The sequence below is a fragment of the Oryctolagus cuniculus genome, chromosome 12 (assembly GCF_964237555.1).
Source record: "Oryctolagus cuniculus chromosome 12, mOryCun1.1, whole genome shotgun sequence".
Classification (NCBI taxonomy): Eukaryota; Metazoa; Chordata; class Mammalia; order Lagomorpha; family Leporidae; genus Oryctolagus; species Oryctolagus cuniculus.
The window spans coordinates 57,066,033-57,089,349 of record NC_091443.1 but is presented as its reverse complement, the minus strand read 5'-3'; the positions used below and the strand labels follow the sequence as shown (position 1 = coordinate 57,089,349).

Sequence of the window (23,317 nt, the reverse complement as noted above, 5' to 3'; positions counted from 1 at the left end):
TTGGTGGGTGTCCAGGAAAATAAATGCTGACTCAGGTTCCCTTTCCTGGTTTCCCCCACTCCACCCCCTGCCACTCTTTGGCATCACACCCAGGTGAGCTGGTTGGCTGTCTCTGTGGTGCCACATTATGAAATGTCATCTGACTTAGTGCAAACAAGCCCTCACTCTCGATAGCCAGCGTGGCCTGGTATACTTTTGGGTAGAGGCCTCTGTCAACGGGCCTGATAATGCCATTAAAATAAGCTTTCCACACGCAGCCTGATAATCTCTCCCATTAAATGTTTCAAGGAAAACTAGGCCTCACTGTTCTGTCAGACTGTTAGGTCTGAATTTCTTCCATGGCCTTATTTTTGGGGACACATAAAATTGCTTGGATGAAATTTACTTTAAGGATTTAGGCTCTCCACCAAGAAATGTGAAAAGGCAGATTGTCATCCTGTCCTGAGTCTGAGAACATATTTGGCATCCAATGCCATACTGATGAGACAGAAAAAACCTTGTTATTGGTTTTCAGGCTGATGAATTCCATTCAGGAAGCAAATGCAGAGGAGGCCACAGCAGGTGAAGGCTGTAGCTGAGCATGGAGGTGAGTGGGAGTTGGAAGAACAAGAGTATGGGCAGGAGAAACTTCTCATGGTTTTAGCATTTTTATAGTTTGTGGAAAACAAACCCCAGAACAAAACCACATTCATTTTTCTACTGATCATGAATCGTGCAAGAAGATGTGACCAAGTGATGACAGTGCATTCACTGTCCCGTCTGCAGACAGGACCACAGCATGGGCCTCCAAAAGCTTGATTTTGGGATTCTGGACTTCAGAATCATAAGATGATAAATTTTTGTGGGACACGGATTTGTAATAATTGGTTAAGTCCACCCTAAGAAACTAACACAGGGCTTGATACTTTTATATTTTTTTTATATTTTATTTCTAATAAGCTTTTGAGTGGTGCTTATACTGCTAATCCACAGACCATACTTTTGAGTAGCAAGATGAATACAAGCAAACATATGACTCTGTTCCCATTAATGGTGGTTAGCACAGTGACCAGCACACACTTTGTATGTTTATACAACCCCTGCTTCCCAGGGATTTTTTTTTCTGCTAGTTTAAAAAGCTGGAAATATGTCCCCTTTCTCTGTCAATTTCCATGGAGTCTTCTCCAAAAGCTATGTACTTAGCCAATAAGGATTGCAAATAACTTTCTCATTTAAGGCTAATCCTCAGTATTCAGACAGCCATACTCCTAAAGCCTCTAAATAACAAAGTTTGCCTGACCTTTGGACTTCCTGTCTTGTCTATATAATTTTTCATCTAATAATAAAACCTTGAGCCCAGTCTTATATATCCTTGGTGACTTTAAAGTGGGTTTCTTTCCAAAATTTAGAGTGTTAGGCTTTTGAAAAGAACACATGCAAATAATTACTCCAAGCTGGTTAGAGATAATGGGCAACAGAAAAGTTATTATCTTCAATGTCACTGCATGTCTTTGATATGATAATCTTTGCATTCAAGATATCAGAAATGATGGATGGCTCTTGATTTAAGAGTATATCCATGATGCAAATTACCTGGCGCTTTCCCACTCCTGCTTGGAAGGTGAGGCGCTAGTGGCAGTGAGCACTCCTAGCTTTAGGGCCTCAAGCCACTGGATCGCAAAATCTGAGACAGAACTCAAAGGGAATCATTTCCTCCTATAATGATACCTGGGGCAACTTGTATTCTGCTTTGGCAGATGTACCTCATCCAGAACAACCTCTTACCTCATCCTGATTTGCCACCATTGTCATAATGTACACTGTTTATAACCCAACTCATTCTACTCTGTTAATTTTCTGAGCAACAACTATTGACCCAACTGCTACCTTGCTTCTGGTAGGCTGGGTTCCTTCCATAAACATAAAATGAAAATTTCAGGAAGTATTGGTAAGAAAAGAAATGTGAAATAATATTGAATACACATATTTTCGAGCTGCTACAAGATTCTGTTAAGACTTATGGTGTACATGTCCCCATAACCTTATCATCCTCCCTACTCTAACAGCACAGCTACTCCCATGGGAAGCAACCATGGTATGTTCTATCCTTCAGTCTTCCATATGAGTGCAGTAACACAGCCATCCTCCTCACCTCCATCCATGAAGAGTGAGCCCTTAATCCCACCCTTCCTAGAATTATGATTACAATGAAGTTCCTTCCCTCATATGGGCGAGAGCATAGCAAACACATAGTAAGTGATCTGCCCAGAGTTAACACAGACATCTGATTTCAGTCCTGTACCGTTTTCCTTAAAATACATCTAACTCTAGCAAAGATGTTCAGCCCTCATCAGCTATGTAGCAGCGAGGCAAGAGCCTTTAAGATGTGAAAATCAAAACTGCTTTTAAGTCTCACAGCAGCAGAGTAAAGGCCTTTCACCTTTCTTTTCTAACACTGGCCCAAAATGATGAGACTGGGGATCTGAAACACAAAGTCCATCTTGAACGCATCTAGCGGACTCCTTTAATTTCAAAACAGAAAATGTGAAGTCTGAAGGAGACAGAGGGAGTGTAAAATCCTTGATGGAAGGTGGAATACTGGGTGTGTACCAAAGAGCAGTGTGTGCTGTGGAAGGCGGGTGAGAAGCTACAAATAAAGGGATCATTTCAAAGTCAGCAAATGGAGCAATTTGGTGCCTAGTCTATAATCCTATCATAAGCAGGAGGCATAGTTTCTAGAGACTTAGGACTCTGAGATGTAGGCATAGCAGCGAGAAGGGCTGAGGTCTGGCACTGGAAATGGGGTGATGATAGTCAAGTTCCACATCCTCCCTTGGCTTCTCTCTCCAAATGATAGCAGTCAGGCTGACACCCCCACACTCTGGCACATGCATGGAGCAGAGCACATACCAGAGAGACAGCTAAGGGCTCTGAACACAGGTGCCTCCACAGTGCAAGGCAGCAGTGGGACAGCAGCAACAGAGCAATTTTATTCTTAATTTCGGAAAGCTAGGGAATACTTTACTAAAGAGCAGCATATCTACACAAACATACAATTTAAAGGACGATAAAACATGTACTCATGCTCACAGTAAGAAACTGACAACTGCTAATGCCTACATGGGATTTCATCTTCTATGTTCTCCAAATGACCCATTTTTCTGAATGTGATGTTTAATACACCCTTGCTTTTCTTAAAAAGCAGTTTTGCCACAAATGTAGGCATAAAATATTTCAGCTTAACAAATGCCTTTGAACTTCAGACCAACGTAATCGTCCTTTTGAGACTTTTTCATCAAACATCATTTTTAAGAGTGATTGGTACAGTTCACTTTTAAAATTTTACTTCTTTCTTATTTGAAAAACAGGGAGGTAGAGAGAGATGGAGATCTCCCCTTTACTGGTTTACTCCTGAAATGTCTACAAAGCCAGGGCTGGGCCAGGCCAGGCCAAAGCCAGGAGCCCAATCTGGGTCTCCTGTGTGGGTGGCGGGGACCCAACTACCTGAGCCATCATCTGCTGCTGCCTACAATGCATGTTAGCATGAAGCTGGATTCAAGAGTTGGAGTGAGCTGGAGCCAGGTATCAAATGCAGGTACTCTGATATGGGAAACAAGCATTTAATATAGAGGCCAAATGTCCATCTGTATATTCAGTTTTCAAAACAGTTTAACAGTCAATTTTGGGGGCCAGCATTGTGGCACAGTGGGTTAATCCACTTCATTGATGCCAGCATCCCATATTAAAATAACACTTCCAGTCCCAGCTGTTCTGCTCTCAATATAGCTCACTGCTGAAGTACCTGGGAAGGTGGTAAAGCATGGCCCAGGTGTTTGAGCTCCTGCCACCCATGTGGGAGACCTGGATGGAATTCCTGGTTCCTGGCTTTGACCTGGTCCAGCCCTGGCCATTGTAATCACTTATGGAGTGAACCAGCAGATGGAAGATTTCTCTCTTCTTTTTCTCAGTCATTTAGCCTTTAAAATCAACATTTTCCTTTTTTAAAAAAAGGCTATGTGCAAGATACACAGAAAGCAATTAACAAGATGACATATTAAGTTCTTTAAAAAAGTCAACTTTGCAAGCTTATCTGAGATCCCACATTTGTCACGTATTTCTTTTGATATTTGCATGCATAGGTCTACTTTTGAATCTATTCTTTCCATTCATCCATATTTTTGTTTTCATTTTTTTGCACTGTGCTAATTACTATCATTCTATAGCTACCTCACTACATATTATCTTATTTTTCTTGATACTCTGAAGTAAAATAAGTCTCCTATTTTTTTTTTCCTTTTTTAGAGCTTCTGGTTATATCAAAGTCTTCTTTCATTCAGAATTTTAGAAAAAGTTTGTTAGATTCCAAATAATCCAATTTCAATTTTGATTACAATTACTTTGAAATTAAAAAACCAATCTGGATAATTGATACCTTTATAATATTGGCTTTACTGTTCATGGAGACAATTTCTCTCTTTTATATACATCTACCTTAATGCTTTCAATAAAGGTAAGCAATTTTCTACATTAAATATTGATGACATCTGCTTACATTTATTTATTTATTTATTTATGACAGGCAGAGTTAGACAGTGAGAGAGAGAGACAGAGAGAAAGGTCTTCCTTCCGTTGGTTCACCCCCCAAATGGCCAGGATCCAGGTGCTTCCTCCTGGTCTCCCATGAGGGTGCAGGGCCCAAGCACTTGGGGCATCCTCCACTGCCTTCCCAGGCCACAGCAGAGAGCAGAAGAGAACCAGCGCCCCAACCAGGATTAGAACCTGGAGTGCTGGCGCCGCAGGCGGAGGATTAACCTAGTGAGCCACGGCACCAGCCTACATTTATTTTTTTTTCTTTTTCTTCTTTTTATTTATTTTGACAGGCAGAGTGGACAGTGAGAGAGAGAGACAGAGAGAAAGGTCTTCCTTTGCCGTTGGTTCACCCTCCAATGGCCGCCGCGGCCAGCGCGCTGCGGCCAGTGCACAGCGCTGATCCGATGGCAGGAGCCAGGTACTTCTCCTGGTCTCCCATGGGGTGCAGGGCCCAAGCACTTGGGCCATCCTCCACTGCACTCCCTGGCCACAGCAGAGAGCTGGCCTGGAAGAGGGGCAACCGGGACAGAATCCGGTGCCCCGACCGGGACTAGAACCAGGTGTGCCGGCGCCGCAAAGCGGAGGATTAGCCTAGTGAGCCACCGCACTGGCCTTACATTTATTCTCATATTAAGTTTCTGTAAGAGCATTTTAATAATTTCATTTTCTGGGGCTGGTGCTGTGGCATAATGGGTAAAACCACTGCCTGTGGCGCTGGCATCCCATATGGACACTGGTTCTAGTCCCGGCTGCTTCTCTTCCAATCCAGCTCTCTGCTACGGCCTGGGAAAGCAGAAGATGGCCCAAGTTCTTGGGCCCCTGCACCTGCATGGAAGACCCTAAAGAAGCTCCTGGATCCTGGCTTCAGCCGTTGCGGCCATTTGGGGAATGAGCCAGCAGACAGAAGACCTTTCTCTCTGACTCTCCCTCTCTCTGTTACTGTAAATAAATAAGCAAATAAATCTTTAAAAAACTATTTCCCAATTTCTCTTTGCTAGTGTTTAAAATGTATCTGAATGTCGCATATTGATCGTATATCTACCAGGTTTACAGTATTCTTATTTTTACAATTTGCCAATACTATTTTTCTATACAAAATAAATCACATGCTCCATAAACAACGTACTTTCATTCCATCCTTTCCAAAATGCTTTATTTCATTTCCTTACCTGACTACACTGGCTTGGATCACACCAACAATATTAAATAAAAGAGGTGGAAGTGGATATTCTTTTTCATCCTGATCTCAAAAAGAAAGCTTTTAAATTTTTACCCAGTCAGCCTTTGTCATATGCCCTCTTGTGTAGACACCCTTTTAGGGTTTAGAAGTATTTCCTTCTATTCCTAGTTTGCTACAAAATTCCATTATAAATCATAATAAAATACAATCGAATGTTTTTCCTTCATCTTCAAATTATCTATAGTTTTTCCTCTGTTAATCTATTAGTGAGATACTAATTTATGAAAGCATTTCCTAGTTAGGAATCAAATTTGTCTATCTAGAACAAATCACATGTAATCATCAAACATTTTATATACATTGCTGGATTCAGGTAAGGATCTTCACATCTTGCTTATGAGGGAAACTTACCTGTCATTTTTCTTTTACTTCTTACCCTCATCTGGTATGTGACTTCAAGATTATATAAACTATCCTTGAATTTAGCGTGAGATTAAGTTAAATTATTTTGTATAAGGAGATGTTCAATGTAATAAAATGATCTGGGCCTGGTACTTCCTTTCTTTGTAGATTTTAAATGAATGATCTACTTTCCATATTATTTATAGGGTAATTCAGGTAATCTGTTTCTCCTTAACTCTGTTTGATCACTCATTATTTTTCTAAGAAATTATTGCAGGTTATTTTCATTTATTGGCAAGTTTACTCATGGTATTATCTTATTTGCCTCCAAATAAACTTACTTTTTAATTCCATTTTACATGAATTTTTTGAAGCGCCCTCAGAATTTTACTTTTGTTTTGCTCAGTCTCCTCAAAGTTTTTTTTTCCTTGTTTTGTAATTAAAAGAAAAGTTTATTTGGAGGCAAAACAAGTTTGAAATCCATCCACAGATTGTCCATAATATGCATTTTCCATAAAATTTTTAAAAATTGATGAACAAGTAATACTTGTATATTTTTGTGGGGTACTTTACAAAAGCTTTTGGCTTCAAAGAATGAAATTTCATCTTTATTGATCTTCATACTGTGTCTAAATTTTTTAAATTTCCATTATTGTTGAAATTATAAATATTTGACCGTATCTGACCTTCAAAAAAAGGGCTTTTTTTCCTGATGTTCAACCTAATATTTTTTCTACTTTCTTTGGCTTATTTATTTTTATTTTCTTAACTGTTAGTTTTGGAAGCTTAATTCATTTTTCATGTATCTTTTTCTTTTTACTATAAATACTTTTGATTCTACCTTGTAGCTGCATCCAAAGAGTGTTGGCATTCAGTATTTTAACTTTTGGTTGAAAGTGTTTTATGAATTCCAATACAATTAGTTTCTTAATCCATGACTTATTTATGGGTGTGATGATAAACTCTAAAAGGAAAGGAGGTTTTTCTGATATTACAGGTTGTCTTCTTGTTATTTATAGAGGATTTTTAACTTATTTCCTTTTGATTAGATGATGCAGTTGACACGAAAGGTTCCTTGAAACTGTTGCAATTTACAGAACTTTCTCTTATTTTAAGTCTTTGAATACTGATATTTTGAAGTATTTTCCTGTACTATTTTGATAAAATTAAAGCATAAGAGTTAATTTAGTTTGTTAGCAGAGAAACTAATCAATCCAGCTTCCTGCTAGTGTTCCTGGGGGGCAGCAGATGATGGCTCAATTATTCAAGTCCCTGCCATCCATACAGGAGGCCTGGCTTCAGATTGGCACAGCCCCAGCTGCTGCTGTAGGCATTTGGCAGAGTGAACAAGATGGACTATCTGTCTTTAAACCAACCTTGAAAAAAATTTGTAGTACAAACACAGGTTATCAAGAAAGCCAATCATCTTTTTGTTTTGTTGCAGGTTTTTTATCATTCTCTTGGCACACACTGAGAGCATTTATTTGAATGTCTGGCGTAAATTAATTTGCTTTAGTTGCACTGTTTTGTGCCAGTGGGATACATGGAACCAAAACAATAAAAAGGATCAGTGAATGAGAGGTGTATCTTCTGGTCATAATTCAACTTTCTACTCTTTGTATGACATTAGGGGTTTTTCATCATTCTTGTTCCTATTCCTGATGGTGGTGATGAGAAGACAGGAGCAGCAAACATTTATGTGCCTGGCACCAGGCTGAACACTCTTTGTAGAGTACTCTATATTTTAATCCTCACAACCACCCTTTGAAGTAGGTACCATTATTCACACACTCTGCAGATGAGGGAACTGTAAGAGAAAGACTTAGAAAGGGATCTGTTGCATAGAGTGAAGACTCAGGACAAAAAAGCTAGATCTGTTGGTTTTCAGAAAGCCCTCCTGTCGCAAAAGGGTTTCCATTGTCCACTTGGGACTCTCCTTGTACTGGGCATGGTGGAAAAAGCAGTTAGTTGGAAAGCCAGAGTATAGGGCTCCACTACAGCCTGGTCACTGGCTCCCTGCCACTGAGGCAAACACCAAGATCTCCACTGATAGAGATAAACTCTCCACACTGCCCCATACAGCCTACATCCTTCTCCATGCACCTTCCTTGGGTGGCAACGGAATGGCTGAGTCCTGTGTCAGCTGTCCAGATATTTCCACACCCCAAGAATATACGTGTATATAACAAAAACATCTCAGGCCCAGCTTCTGCAGCGTCTTACTCAAACATTCTAAACATAGCATATGCTTTAGGCATTTTACAGCTACCTCCTGAATCACATTCTTCACCAGGCAATCATCTCGTCTCATTTTTTCCATTAGTCTAAGATGGCGATAGAACAGAGTGATCTATTTATAATGAGCCCCAGCTAGAGCAGTGTGGCTTTCGGTTGGCCTTGTTTTAAATAAATCTTTCTTTGTTAATTAATGTGCTTTATCCCAGTGTTTCAAGTAACATTTATGTTCCTGAATTGGACAGGGAGGAAGAGAACCACACCCAAGGTGGAGGATTCAAAAATATTCAGAATCAATATGAATGCAAGAATGATTTGAAAGTAAAGTTTTGGGGCCGCTGTGGCACAGTGGGTTAACACCCTGCCCTGAAGTGCCAGCATCCCATGTGGATGCTGGTTCTAGCCCCGGCTGCTCCACTTCCTATCCCTCTCTCTGCTATGGCCTGGGAAAGCAGTAGAGTATGGCCCAAGCTCTTGGGCCCCTGCACCCACGTGGGAGACCCGGAAGAAGCTCCTGGCTTTAGGTCAGCGCAGCTCTGGCCGTTGTGGCCAACTGGGGAGTGAACCATAGCATGGAAGCCCCCCCTCCCCGCCTCTCCTCTGTGTAACTCTGACTTTCGAATAAATAAATCTTTAAAAAAAAAGGAAAGTTTTAACGTGAGTGGAGGTTCTGTGCTGATTTTAAGCTAAGGTAGTAGTACAGGAATCTACAGGAGAGAGAAAAGCCATGTGATAATTAGGTCATGAATTAACCCCCTGGTACTTGCAACTCTCTACCCCTTTTCAAGACCCTCTTCTCACCTCCCAGTATATTTTTGCACATGCAAAATGCCTTAATGTGACTAATAAGGCACCTAGCATAAAAGTTCACTAATGAAAATGGAAACACTAAAACTCAGGTTATTTAGTAACCAGGGCCTGGAGCCAGATCCCAATTAAACCACTCTTGTGGTGAAGCAAAGGATCAAAATGCCCAATAGGTTCCATCTGGCTGCTTCTGTGGGTCAACGTAGAGCCTCGTGTCCGTGTCAAATTAGCCTTTCCACCTTTCCACTGCATCGGGGAGCTGAAGCCAGCCCTCTGCACTACGGTAGCTGGGGACTTCAGGCTCTCCCCCTCACATGAAGGGGCTTGGCAGCTAAGGAATCCAGCTGGAAGCCAGCCTGATTCACTAGCTCCTCACAGTCCAATCCCTTTTGTCATTCATTCCACTGGAGGGGCCCCTAAACCTCCAATCCTATTTGTACCCCACTGAGGAGATCTGATAATGGTTCTGGCAGAGCTGTGGCTTTTCATAACTTCTGGCAGGGGCCTCGCTGACCCATTACATGGCTACACACATGATTTCTTCTCATACTGTCTTTGTAAATTGACCATGGCTAACCTTGCTGCCCTAATCAGATCAATCAGAATAACATTTCTTTAGCTGCTGCACGCTGGCAGCCTCCTGGGCTGAGGCGTGACTCAGAGTCAGCCTTGGATACTTGAAGGCAGATTTTTGAGTTTCCAATGGTCTCAGGTTTCCTTTGCTTTTATCACAGTTGGTGAGCTTTGTAAGGCCCGTGTTTACAGCCATGCAAATTAGCCTCAGCTGGAGAGAAATCAGGTCAGGCCTAAATGAAATCAAGCACCGGGTCAAAGGTATTTTATCAAAAATTGGAAGTGTGGCCATAGTGCTGGGGTCAAGCCACCCTGTCCTAGGAAGTCAGTGGACAGCTTTGTCTGGTGTAATCTGAACTCTTGGCCTCTGCGCCCTGGAAACTCTTCTGAGGGATGAAGGGCCACAGCAGCCCAGTGCTGAGGCTGGCCAGCTCCATTAAAAGCTGTGGCTGGAAGAGGCATGTTTGTTTTCTGAGGACAAGAGCAATGACTGAATATCACATTGTTGAAGGAAGAAGCATGGTGGCTTGAGCCTGCTATGCTGAGTATATCCCATATTACTCACCCACCAGACAAGATCCAAATGTACCCTTTCACTGTATTTAGCCACATGCACACACTCAGTTTTAAAATGTGTGTGTAAAGGTGTCCACATACAAATACATTCTGCCATTTTCCACCAGGAAGGCATCTTTTAAAGCTTCCACTCCAGTTGCCACGTTAGTTACAGAAGCTAAGGTCCAAGAGCTTCAGGGGCCGGATACACAACTGCCAACCAATTGCCTTCAGGATTAGATTTCTGCCTCCTGATTTCCATTGCTCTTTCCCCCATGATATTCCCATACTTTGAAATCCTTATACATCAAGGAACTTGGTTTATTTAAAAGTCATTCTCTAACCTACACATCTCTTAAGATTGTGGGACAGGTGTTAAGGCCATGACAATTATTCCCTGAGATCTCATATATCTATGATCCAGACAACAGGCTACTGATGGTTTAAGGCTGCTTGATCTATCAGATGGTGCCTAGGCCCAAGGGCTAACATGTTGTTTCAAGTATGATTACCCTGTTAGCCCTGTAAGCAGGACAATGAAAATTGGTGGATCTTAATTGTTCTCACCTCTACAGTAAAAGCAGTGATCAGAATCTAGGAACTCATCTAATTAAAGTTCATCTTTTGACATTTCAGAAACTTGAGACCCACAAAATTTAAAGAACCTGCCAGGGATTCAATAGCCTATTAGGGTCAGAGTCAGAAGTAAAAATGACATCTACTGATGTCAAAGCCAGTGTTTCTTTTACTGTACAACTTCCAGCAAGTGAAACTCAATCTTTGCCAAGCAAATGTAAAATTGAGACTTGCAGTGAATTTATACTAATAGATGATGTGTCACATAATTAAGAGCATAAGCTCCAGGGTTGTGACTAGAGTCATTCCTTTGCCACTTTTGAGTTGTGTGGTGCTGGGCAAGGCATTCAATTCTTCCAAGCTCCAGTTTCCTCAGCTGTAAAATGGGACTAATAAGAGTGAGCATCTCACTGCTCTCAGGGAGATTAAACAAGTTAATACATGCCAAGCAACTTAACCAAAAACCACTCACACAGCATTGACATTATTACTTCTAGTTAAATCTCCACATGTAATCTTCATTTGAAAGATATGAAATAAATCCAAGGCTAGGAAGACGTGTATCTGTAGTAAGCATGTGGTGTCAGGATATGTGCATGTGCAGGGGCTGTTTTGATCTTTGTGTATGCCAGAGATGTGCATACTTTTTAAAGCATTTACAAGCTCAGCTGCAAAAACATCCCTGTGACTAGAGTTTGCCACCGAAGGATGCAGACACATAAGATTTTTCCCTTTTGTTGTTATATCCTTACACACTTCTGACTTACAATTGGGGCCCAGAGGAGTCACTGCTATGATCAAAGTCCCAGACAGGCAACTCAGCTTCACGTCACTGTTGAGCTCAGCTTATGCCCAATTTTTTAAAAGGGCCTACATTGAGGATACATGAATGATGCACAGGAACATACAAGACTTCAAAATCTTCCTCAAGTAAGAGGAAGGGATAAAATACACAAATATTTTAGTATGGTTCTTTCATAGCATATTATGTAATTTTTTTTGTGCTTTCCAATTAGATAACTCCAAATATATTTTCAAATAAATCTTCATTATCTTTATGGTTTATTTTAAAGGTATGTTTTTGTGTGTGTGCATGTATATGTGTGTATGTTGGGGAGAGGATTCCAAAATCAGTTCCAAAGGGACTAGGTTGAATACGTCATAATTTTTTATACTGTAATCATTCATTCTAAGCACTAGGACTATGTCTACGAATGATTTTTATTCCACTCATATGTACAAGCCTTTCTAATGTGCATTTGGCTTCCAATACTCCATGTGGGTAATTTGCTGTGAAATTTGGCCTTGTGGTCCACAAAAAAAGAGATGAACAAGAATAACTAGGGATTTGAAGGGCAGTTATTCTCTTCTAGGTTCCTTTTCTCAGAGCTCCAGGTCAGACACAAATGCAGATCTGTATCTCAGCATTCTAAGGTGCCCTCTTGTGGTTTGGGGTAGGTAATGAGCGTCCTATGATACTGTTGCTGGCTTGCGGTACAAACCCAGATTAAGTGACTTGTTCAACAGCCAACAAGAAAAACACAGTTGAACTCCAAGAATAATATTCAGATTCAACATTCTGAAAGAATCATTGATATCAATATTTGACAAGTTCTAACCACCTTTTTTTTTAAATAGGCAAATAAAGTAAATGTACAAATGAAATTTTTGGACCATCTCATTTCCAAATAAAACTTACAAGATGGAATTTTTCTAAACTGTTGTCTATCGTGGAGTCAAAGCTCCTGTTTCCTATTGCTAAATCTGGTCAGTCAGGGGGCCTCTTTAGGTTGAAGAACAGGAAAGCCCTGGTCATCCCAGCTATCACTCAATGAATCTGGACACAGCACTAATGACCCTCAGGCCTACATCGGTACAATCAACACATGGGCACTCTACAGATGATAACCCCTAACCTTACTACTCATTTATTAAATTCATGAGAACCGTAAAGGGGCAGACAAACCATCCTAACAAACAGGGGAAAAAAATAATGCACCTACCTTACCAAGGCAGCTCAAGGAAATTATCTTTGTACACAAAAGCTGAAATAATATAAACTTGGAAGGCATCAGGTTATGAAAACCCTATAAATTTATGCTCAGGCTTCCAAACAATGTTCTCCTTCCACCCTTCTCCCCTCCCCAATAAACTGAGACACAAAGTCTGGGATTCGAGAATTACAGCTATCATCCTCGCCAAAGCGACCAAACTGCAATCGATGCTGATGTCTTCTGGCACCAGAAAGTGTCCACAGACTAGTGTTTCCCGAGCCATCACAACTCTCCTTTCACAAAGAGCTCGGAGAACAGCCATTATCTCATTAATTCTTAAGAAATATCTACTAAAACAGCAGAGGGAGAAGAATGCTTTTATATATCTAACAGAAGAGGAAACAAAACAGAGATGATTTATAATTCAAAGTCAGATCCTGGCATTGCAAGAGAGGAGAAGTATTGGCAGGTCTTGCTGATTTTCAGAAAGCTGTTAGGCAAGTTTAGAATGCAATTGGACAGCTTATCAGAGTAGCCAGTTCCTTGACAGGAGCCACGGGAAAGAATCTCAGATGATGAAGGTAGATTTCTGGCTCCTTGTCAAGGTGCTGACCTATGTCACTCAGGAACAAATCTCATATCAGGACAGGGTAAATGTGGGCATATTGACAGTGGAACTCATTTTACAGTGCATAGAGAGGGTATATGCCAGTACAAGATGAACTAATTTATGTCTGAATGTATTGTTGAAGGAAGTTGTGGAATAAATTAAATATTCATATCCATAAATATTAAAAAAATAAGAATGGCTTATCAGTGATGTTCACAAATTTATTTTCAAACCTCCCACATTATTAAAAAAAAAGAGTTATCTATTTATCTGAAAGGCAGAGTTACAGAGAGGCAGAGGCAGGGGCGGAGGGAGAGAGAAAGAGAGGTCTTCCATCCTCTGGTTCACTTCCCAATTGGCCACAACGGCCAGAGCTGGGCTGATCCAAAGCCAGGAGCTTCTTCCAAGTCTCCCACGCAGGTGCCCAAAGGACTTGGGCCATCTTCTACTGCTTTCCCAGGCCATAGCAGAGAGCTGGATCTGAAGTGGCGCAACCAGGACTTGAACCAGCACCCATATGGAATGCTGATACTGCAAGCAGCAGCTTTACCTGCTACACCATAGTGCTGGCCCTCACATTTTTATAAACTTCAGACTAATACCAAGTTCCAGAGAATGCTTAGTGGATTTTCATAATCATAATTTCATTCTAGCTTCATAACAACCATGTTAAGAAGTTGATATTCCTAATACAAAAGAAATCAATGTGGGAAGGTTAAATCATTTTCTGGAGGTTTTAAGAGAGGGGAAAAAATAAGAGACAATATCACTCCCCAGATGCCTGCAACAGGAAGGGCTGGGCAGGGCTGAGTCCAGTGGACAAGAAGCCAGGTACCTGAGCCACTACTGATGCCTTTCAGAGCACACGTGAGCAGGAAGCTGGAGCTGAGAGCAAAGCTGGGACATGAACCCAGGCGCTCAATACAGGATGAGTGTGTCCCAACCAGTGTCGTAACCACTGTACCAAAGGCACTCCCTACAGCCATTATTTAAAATGGAATGGATAGAATAAATGGAAAATACTAAGCTCCAATCTACTGTATTTTTTTGCTAGAGTTAAATGTAAAGCGGATCATTTTATTCAAATATTTAGCTTCTTTTTAGAAAACTCTGAAGAAAACTTTGAATAATTTCATAGCACTGAAAACACTTTGGATTCACACAAGTGTAACTGTACCTAGATTTTAGCAATGGTTGCACTCATTTATAAACTTTAAATCTGTCATCCCAATAGAAGTAGCTATCAGTAGTATGGCAAATTACTATTGAAATAAAAAGGAGGCCAGCACCACAGCTCACAAGGCTAATCCTCTGCCTGCAACACTGGTACTCTGGGTTCTGGTCCCAGCTGGGGCGCTGGTTCTGTCCCGGTTGCTCCTCTTCCAGTCCAGCTCTCTGCTGTGGCCCAGGAAGGCAGTGGGGGATGGCCCAAGTGCTTGGGCCCTGTACCCATATGGGAGACCAGGAGGAAGTGCCTGGCTCCTGGCTTCGGATTGGCACAGCGCACCAGCTGTAGCAGCCATTTGCGGGGTGAACCAATGGAGGGAAGACCTTTCTCTCTGTCTCTCTCACTGTCTAACTCTGCCTGTCAAAAAAAATTAATAAAAAAAATAAAAAGGAGGAAATGCAGACACATGTTGAGGTCCTTAGACATCATCCCAAGTGTTCATCTTCATGAACGTCGTCTCAGTTAAAAGTGTGCAGTTTCCCATGAGCCACTTCATCTTTTCAGGTCTCAGTTTCTTATTTGTCAAATGAGGGGAGAGAATCAGATGATGGGTAAGGTTCCTTCTAATTCTTAGCCTACATGATATTAAAAACAGTATCCTTGCCCAGTTTTCGAGATGGAGCAGAGATAGAATAGTATATATCTACTTATATTAAAAACCAGTGCCAATTATGGAATATTTAAATACTGTTTTAGAAGTTGATACCAGAAACTAGTATTTGAATTCAAAAGAGGCTCTTGACAATTGTGTCCATTATTTCTGAAACACAGATGTAGAATATGAGGAGGGATGAGGACCACCTCAGTGTACAAGGTGTCTCACATGCACATCTCAGTGCCGGCTGAGCCCCCACAGCTTAGTTTCAGAATGCTGGATTTCTAAATCCCCAACACATACATATTTGGCACATATTCTCCTTGTCTGCTTGTAAGGGATCCACTTGATGATGGAGCTAAATGAGTGGGCTTCCAATTTTCAAGCTCCTCAGCTGTTTACAACCTCTAAAGACAGTTTCATTTTCACTTCACAAAGAAGAGAGGGGGGCCAGCGCTGCTGCATAGCGGATAAAGCCACCGCCTCCAGTTCTGGCATTCCATATGGGCGCTGGTTTGAGTCCCAACTGCTCCACTTCTGCTCCACTTCTGCCATGGCCTGGGAAAGCAGTGGAAGATGGCCCAAGTCCTTGGGATCCTGCACCCGAGTGGGAGACCCAGAAGAAGCTCCTGGCTTCAGATTGACCCAGCTCCAGCCGTTGCGGCCATTTAGGGAGTGAACCAGCAGATGGAAGACCTCTCTCTCTCTCTTTCCCTCTGCCTCTCTGAACTCTGCTTTCAAATAAAATAAATCTTTTTTATTTTAGGAAGGAAGGAAGGGAGGGAGGGAAGGAGAGAAAGAAAGGAGGAAGAGAAGAAAGGAGGGAGGAAAGAAACATCTGACTCTTAGAAGAGACCAAGAGATCCACTCTGATATTAGAAATCTGGCCACAGGGTATGAAGGGAAGGCTTGCAGAAGGCAGGGTTGGAGATTTCTGGCATTGAATCTGCTCAGTATTTTCTCGAAAGTTAAAACCTCAGCTCTAAGAAAGGTCACCAAGCTCACTGAAAACACCAAGCAGAAGCCATTCCACAAAGCCAAGCAGACCCATATTTTGCATCCTCTTGAAGAAAGTAAGCACAGCACGTGTGTGTAGACTCTGGGGTATTGGCAGAAAGCTTGAAGAGTTTGGGGGAAGGTTTACCCTCTCACGGACAGAAACTAAAAACATCAAGTACTAACGGCTTTAGTCAAAACCATTTGTTGAATTGGCCCACACAGAGATTAAAGAAAAAAAATGACTAAATGCCTTGATCCTTTAAGACAAATATTCAGTCACTAAAACAGAAAGAATTCATTTTATGAGTAAACAAGATGTGACTAAGTGTCCAGAGAGAAACAAAAGGAGTATCAATCTGAGAAGACATACAGAACACACACAACTTCAATACAATATTGTCTAAGAAAACATTCAGGGGAGTTTCCTGTTGCTCCCGAAGCCTCCCTGGAAGAGGCAACCTGAGCTGGCTTTGGAACGTAGAAAGTCTGGCTTTGCACGTCACGTAGCAACAGCCGTCTTTTGTTTCTACATATGGCATTTGAAAAGTCAGTCTGGCTACAAGGCACCCTTAATCATATCAGTTATCAGATGCATCTAACCCATGGGAACACATTTTATACTGTATCAGTTGACCTCCTGCCTGGAATATACTGTGTTTTTAGAAAAACTCACATTGTTCTGTCCAGTATGTCCATCTTTTTAAAAGATTTCCCTTAATTATTATTATTGGGACTATAATAATTATTATTGGGACTATTTTTCTCCTAGCACAATTCTAATGAGCATCAAAGATGAAAAATTTTATCATGATTTTCAGATAAAATTCAACAGGAAAATCTGATTTTATCAATAGAAAACTACTTTCAGATTTTTCCCATTTTCCCTCTGGAAGCTGCAGCTGACTTCATCACCATCACATTACTTGAGATAGGAACTGATGAACTCCATGGTGTGATTTAAGCAGGAAGGACTGATAATACAGTTTCCGAACACTTCCTCAAACCTTCTTAGATTTGAACTGCACGACATCCTGGCAGGTCAGATAGAATCGAATCTTGTTAATCTCATTTTATAGAAAGGAGAAAATGTGAGAAGGGAGACAGCCAGCCTAACCTCACACAGCAATTCAACAGCAGAACACTTTTTCCTCAGCACCTTCTCTGATGTTAACAAAACGCCAATACACAGAAACAGCAGCTGTGGCACCAACAGTGGCAAAAATAAGACCGGCTGTCATAGGTTAAGAGCTGTCTATGTGCCAGGAAGCACGCCATACGCAATACATTTATTACCCATTTAATCATCACTTCAATAGCAGTGGACAGTCTCATGTTATGGTTAGGTAACTAAGGCACAAGGACTGCAAGGACCTGGGACTTTGACATAGATCCAGCTTCCTGCAAACGTGCAATCAGGGAGGAAGTCAATGATGTCTCAAACTCTTGGGTCCCAGACACCCATGAGGGACACCTGGGTTGAGTTTCTAACTCCTGACATCTGCATTTGGCCTGGTTCTGTTCATGGCGTCACAAACATTTGGCAGGTGAACTGTCTGTGTCTGCCTCACATGTGTCTTTACAATCTCTCTTGATACAGTGGTGGCAGAAAAAACAAGCACTCTTTTCTATATTTTAGCATCAGTTAATATAACACTCACATATAAAAGTCACAAGAAAACAAGGGACGGTACCTCAGACTTTAAGGAGTATTTTTTTTTTTTTTTTGACAGGCAGAGTGGACAGTGAGAGAGAGAGACAGAGAGAAAGGTCTTCCTTTGCCGTTGGTTCACCCTCCAATGGCCGCCGCGGCCGGCGCGCTGCGGCCGGCGCACCGCGCTGATCCGATGGCAGGAGCCAGGAGCCAGGTGCTTTTCCTGGTCTCCCATGGGGTGCAGGGCCCAAGCACCTGGGCCATCCTCCACTGCACTCCCTGGCCACAGCAGAGGGCTGGCCTGGAAGAGGGGCAACCGGGACAGAATCCGGCGCCCTGACCGGGACTAGAACCCGGTGTGCCGGCGCCGCTAGGTGGAGGATTAGCCTAGTGAGCCGCGGCGCCGGCCCTAAGGAGTATTTTAAAGGCTCACTTTTCAAATGCTGACTTTTTTCAAAGGCTGACTTTTCAAATGCCATATGTAGAAACAAAAGACAGCTGTTGCTACATGACGTGCAAAGCCGGACTTTCTTTGACGTAGATCACACATTATGTGGCAGAGGTAGGATTCAAAGTCATGCTCTCTGACTACTTGACAATTTAACCTTGTTCTCCTAGAGAAGGCTGGGAGTCTACATTTTCAAGTCCTTGAATCTTTGTTAAGTAGCCACTTTTTCAATGAGGTTGACCCTGAACACTCAATTTAAAGTTGTAGATCCCACCCTCATGCTGCAAAATTGATCTTCACCCTGCTCTACTATGGAGTTTACTTTTTTTTCTTTTTTGAGAGGCAAATGTGTACACACAAACACACACATACACACACACACACACACACAGAGCTCCCATCTGTTGGTTCACTTCACAAATGCCCACAATGGCTAGGCCTGGGTCAGGCAGAAGCCTGGAACCAGGAATTCAATTCAGGTTGACTATGTAGGTGGCAGGAACCCAATTACTTGAGCCACCACTGTTGCCTTACAGGGTCTCCACTAGTAGGAAGCTGGAGTCAGAAACCAGAACCAGGAACTGAACCCTGATACTGTGATGGGAACACAGGTTCCTAAACTGCAAGGCTCAATGCTCACCCATACATGGTTTGTTTTCATGTTGATTGCTAATATAAACTCCACAGGGCAAGGATGTCTGGAGTTGTTTTCACCAATACATCCCACATGCTCAGAGAGTGTGTCTAATAGAACTTTCAATAATTATAAAAATGTTTTATATATCTACAATATCCAGGATGGTAGCCATTAACCACAAAAATAAAACTGGAAAGTGGCTATGGCAATTGAAAAATCAGACTTTTATTTAACTTAACTAGCCTTTTGCTACAAACTAGAAAATGTATGCCTAGAATAGTACCCAACACAATAACCTCTTAATAAATATTTGTTAAACGAATGAAGTTACAAATCTGACCTATTTTTTATACAGCCTACAGACTACTTTCACTAACAGCAAATTAAATTTTTGTTTTCAACAATAATTAATGGCTAAAAAAGGTTTAGATTGAATTTTGAAAATTCAGAATATATGAACAAAACAGCAAGCACAGATTTCTTGAAATACTGGGTGGGTTTTCTTTGTATTTGCCATCAAGGACCTATCCTTTCCAAGACATTTTCTAAAAACAAAAGGAAAGCAAACCAGCACCATATAATGAAATCCCATGAACAACAAATACATAAATATGTGTGTGTATAAAATTACAACTATTACTATAATCACTCAATACCTTTTTGACTTTGTTTTTTTTCTCATAGGTCTCTGACAGAGGTTTTTTCTTCTGCTGAGTTGCATCTTTAGAGAACAAATACTCAAATTCGCTAGTGTCCCGAATGTCAGGCTCTTCTAAGGAATCCCATAAGGTTGGTGTAGCATTTTGGCTTAAAAGAGAAAACAACAAGTTAACCTTAAGAAACAAAACAGAAGAGAATATGATGAACTATTTCTCTAATTCATTTCCTTTTATTAAAAAAAAAAAGCCCCAGGATCCTAACAAACCTTACAGAAAAGGTTTTTGCATTGCACTTTTCAGCTTAAAGCATGCTACAGAACATTTAAATACACACACATTTCAAAAAAGTTTCCCCATTAGACAGAATCAAAGGGTATGCTCTACAAAAAGCCCGTGAGACACGAAATCCTGGGATTCTGACTGTGGGTGCCACTCATGCAGCTCTTCCCTCAGTCTGTGACATTTCCATGATGGGTACAAATGGGCATCACATAAAGTTCAATGAAAGAACCAATGAAAGAATCATCACAGGAGACTTCCTAGACTGCAAAGGGAGTACTAACACAAGGATCTGCCCCTCTTCAAACTTTATCTACCTGTTTTAAGTATGATTTTTGGGATTAACTTGGGTAAACCCAGAGCAGGACCCTTAAGAAATAAACAAACTGTGCTCATTAAAAAATACCTAATTTGAGGGCCAGCATTGTAGCTGCCCCTATCATCTGGCATCCCATGTGAGTACTGGTTCAAGTTCCAGCTATTCCTCTTCCCAACCAACTACCTGTCAATGTGCCTGGGAAAGCAACAGAAGATGGCCCAAGTATGTGGGCCCCTCCCAACCATGTGGGAGACCCAGATGGAATTCCTGGCTCCTGGCTTTGGCCCTGCCCAGCTGTGGCTGTTGCAGCCATATGGGGAGTGAATCAGCAGATGGAAGATACCCCTCCCCTCTCTATATGTGTCACTCTCCCTTTCAAGTAAATAAATAAATCTTTAAAAAAGAAAAAATATATGGTTTATAGTATTTCCTGCATACCCTCAAACAATAATAAAACCAACCCCAAACTCTTCCATTGCACCAGCCCTCAGTTTTCAATAAAGCAGCTGCAGGGAGAATGGTTTGTCTGGTCTTCCATAAAAAAGGCTGCCTAGGTGCTTTTTGTTTTTGAAGAATTTTTCTTTTTAAGACTGGGAGACACACACACACACACACACACACACAGAGAGAGAGAGAGAGAGAGAGAGAGAGAGAGAGAGAGAGAGACGGATGGATGTATCTTTCATCTACTGGTGGGCTTAGCTGCTGTGTCCCAATGCTGGCCCCACAGCATTTAGTTTTGAAGCAAAGAGTTGTTGAAAATCTGGTCCATGAGGGTGGCCTCTGAAAGTTGACTAACAAGAGTCACTCTCTAGTGTGGGTGGGTGTTGTGGTGTAGCATGTTAAGCCGCCGCTGCTGCTGGGGATGCAGGCATTGGCCTGGCCCAGATCTCGCTGCTGTTGTCATCTGAGGAGTGAATCAGCAGGTGGAAAATCAACATAGACACGCTCTTGCTGTACCTTTCAAGCAAATAGGTTTTTAAAAATGTCACTCTCCTCTGTAGGCTCACTGAAGTCAGAACAAAGCTTCTTCCAAATGCTTACTTTTTTAAAAATATATTTTTTACTTGAGAGGTAGGGTTACTGACTAAGAGAGGGAGAGATAGAAAGAAAGGTCTTCCATCTGCTGGTTCACTCCCCTAATGGCTGTAATGGCCAGAGCTGGGCTGATCCAAAGCCAGGAGCCTCCTCTGGGTCTCCCACATGAGTGCAGGGCCCCAAGCACTTGGGCCATCTTCTACTGCTTTCCCAGGCCATACCAGAGAACTGTATCAAAGTGGAGCAGCTGGGACTAGAACCGGGGCCTATATCGGATGCCAGCACCTCAGGTGGAGGCTTAGCCCACTATGCCACTATGCTGGCCCCAAATGCTTACTTCTTAATATATTTTCTTATTTTGTCTTAATTTTAAACACTATTAACATATACAGACTATATAAAAAAGATAGTCTCGTCTACACATTATTTTTCAAAGTCATAAATCCAAATATGTACTCTCTCAACCAATAAAGTTAACTCAATATATGTGGTGATGTACAAAATCTTTTTATATACTACACAGCCATTTTCATATTCAAAAAACATGATGGCACTTTGCAAGTCTGCTGTTCATATTTTGCTACTGGTCTGTCCTTCCCGTGAAACAGAGCATTTTAGTCCTGGCTGTATTCACTTCTGGCCCTCCACATTTTGTATGGCATCCACCCTTATATTCCTTCCTCAGCCATGCCCCTCTGCAACTCACTTTCAGTTTGAAACAGACACCATTCCTGTTAAGTGGTTATCTCAGCTGCACTGAAGAAAGGGAGACCTTGGCTAGATAAGGGATCCAGGGAGTTTGGAGCACACAGCAAGTTAAGGGCCACTGATCTGGGCCTCGGAAAGGTTCTGTCAGACCCATCCCTCTCTCTCCTACACCTGCCTGGCTCTAAGCTCTTGGATTCCGGCCACCATGACTAGTGTTATGACTCACTTGTATTCAGGGGTAGATTTGCTCTGGGAATCAAGGTGAGCACTCCATCAGCACTGTGACATTATTTCTATAGGAAAGGCATTTCCTATACCAAATAAAACAATTTTGGAACACTACTTCTCAGTGAGTTGGGGGTAACTGGTAATAAGGAGGACCTGCTCACACTGTTCAAGCGTTTTCTGACCACAGTTTCAGCTCAAAAGAGAGGAGGAGGAGAAAGGAGATGGGAGGGGAGAAGAAGGTGAGACTTATTAGGAAGCTGAAAGGTAGTCAGATGAAATTTCTTTAACTAAATGTCTCTTTCTTGGTCTAGAAGATAGACGTCAAAGACACACACACACACACACACAGAGCAAAAGCAAAAAAATTCATGTTAGTAGTGAAACGCAATCTAAGTAGGTACGAGGTACTTCATGTATTACAGACTCATAGTTTTGCTTTTGGCTGCCCAAAAGACTAAGACTAAAATTTTCATTGAAAAGAATAGTTATACTTAAACATGCAAAACATTTTGAGGAATCCATAATAGAAAAGCCCAAGTGTGGTACTGGCAGAAAGTTTCCAAGTTCGTCTTAATGTGACCTAGAGGGGCAGTCCCCAAACCCCAGTTCAGGCTCAAGGCTGACACATTCACCAAGCAGGGCTCTCCTGATGTCCCATTTATCAACTTTTCATTGCACTCAAAAGTGAAACCATAGGTATACAGTGAAACTCATGAGAACTTGAGAATTCAATTATTTCCTTCTCAAAACATCTGACTACATAAGGAAAAGATACAGTGTTTGTCTTGGGCTCGCTGCTATCCCATCTTGAATGGTGGGTGAAGATCTCCCATCTCCTGGATATACTGCTGTGTGGTCCCTACGGACTCAGCTATTTATTGCTGATGACGTCTCTTGGGGAAGGAGTAAAAGTGGGCTAGTGAGACCCACGTGTGGAACAGCGCCATGTGCTGCCAGGACACACTGTGCCAGCCATCACCCTGGATTGGCTGTACACTAATATGAGAACACTCATAAAAGAACACAA

General features: G+C 41.7%; 1 protein-coding gene across 6 annotated transcripts in view; it reads right to left on the bottom strand.

The window, feature by feature from the left end:
• FMN1 (formin 1) overlaps positions 1 to 23,317 on the bottom strand; it is a 481,578-nt gene that overhangs the window by 215,820 nt on the left and 242,441 nt on the right. For all 6 annotated transcript variants that reach the window (XM_051822097.2, XM_070053344.1, XM_051822098.2 and 3 more), the window contains one exon: positions 19,716 to 19,866. In XM_051822097.2, coding sequence (XP_051678057.2) covers positions 19,716 to 19,866 — 151 coding nt within the window. The remainder of the gene's footprint in view (positions 1 to 19,715; positions 19,867 to 23,317) is intronic.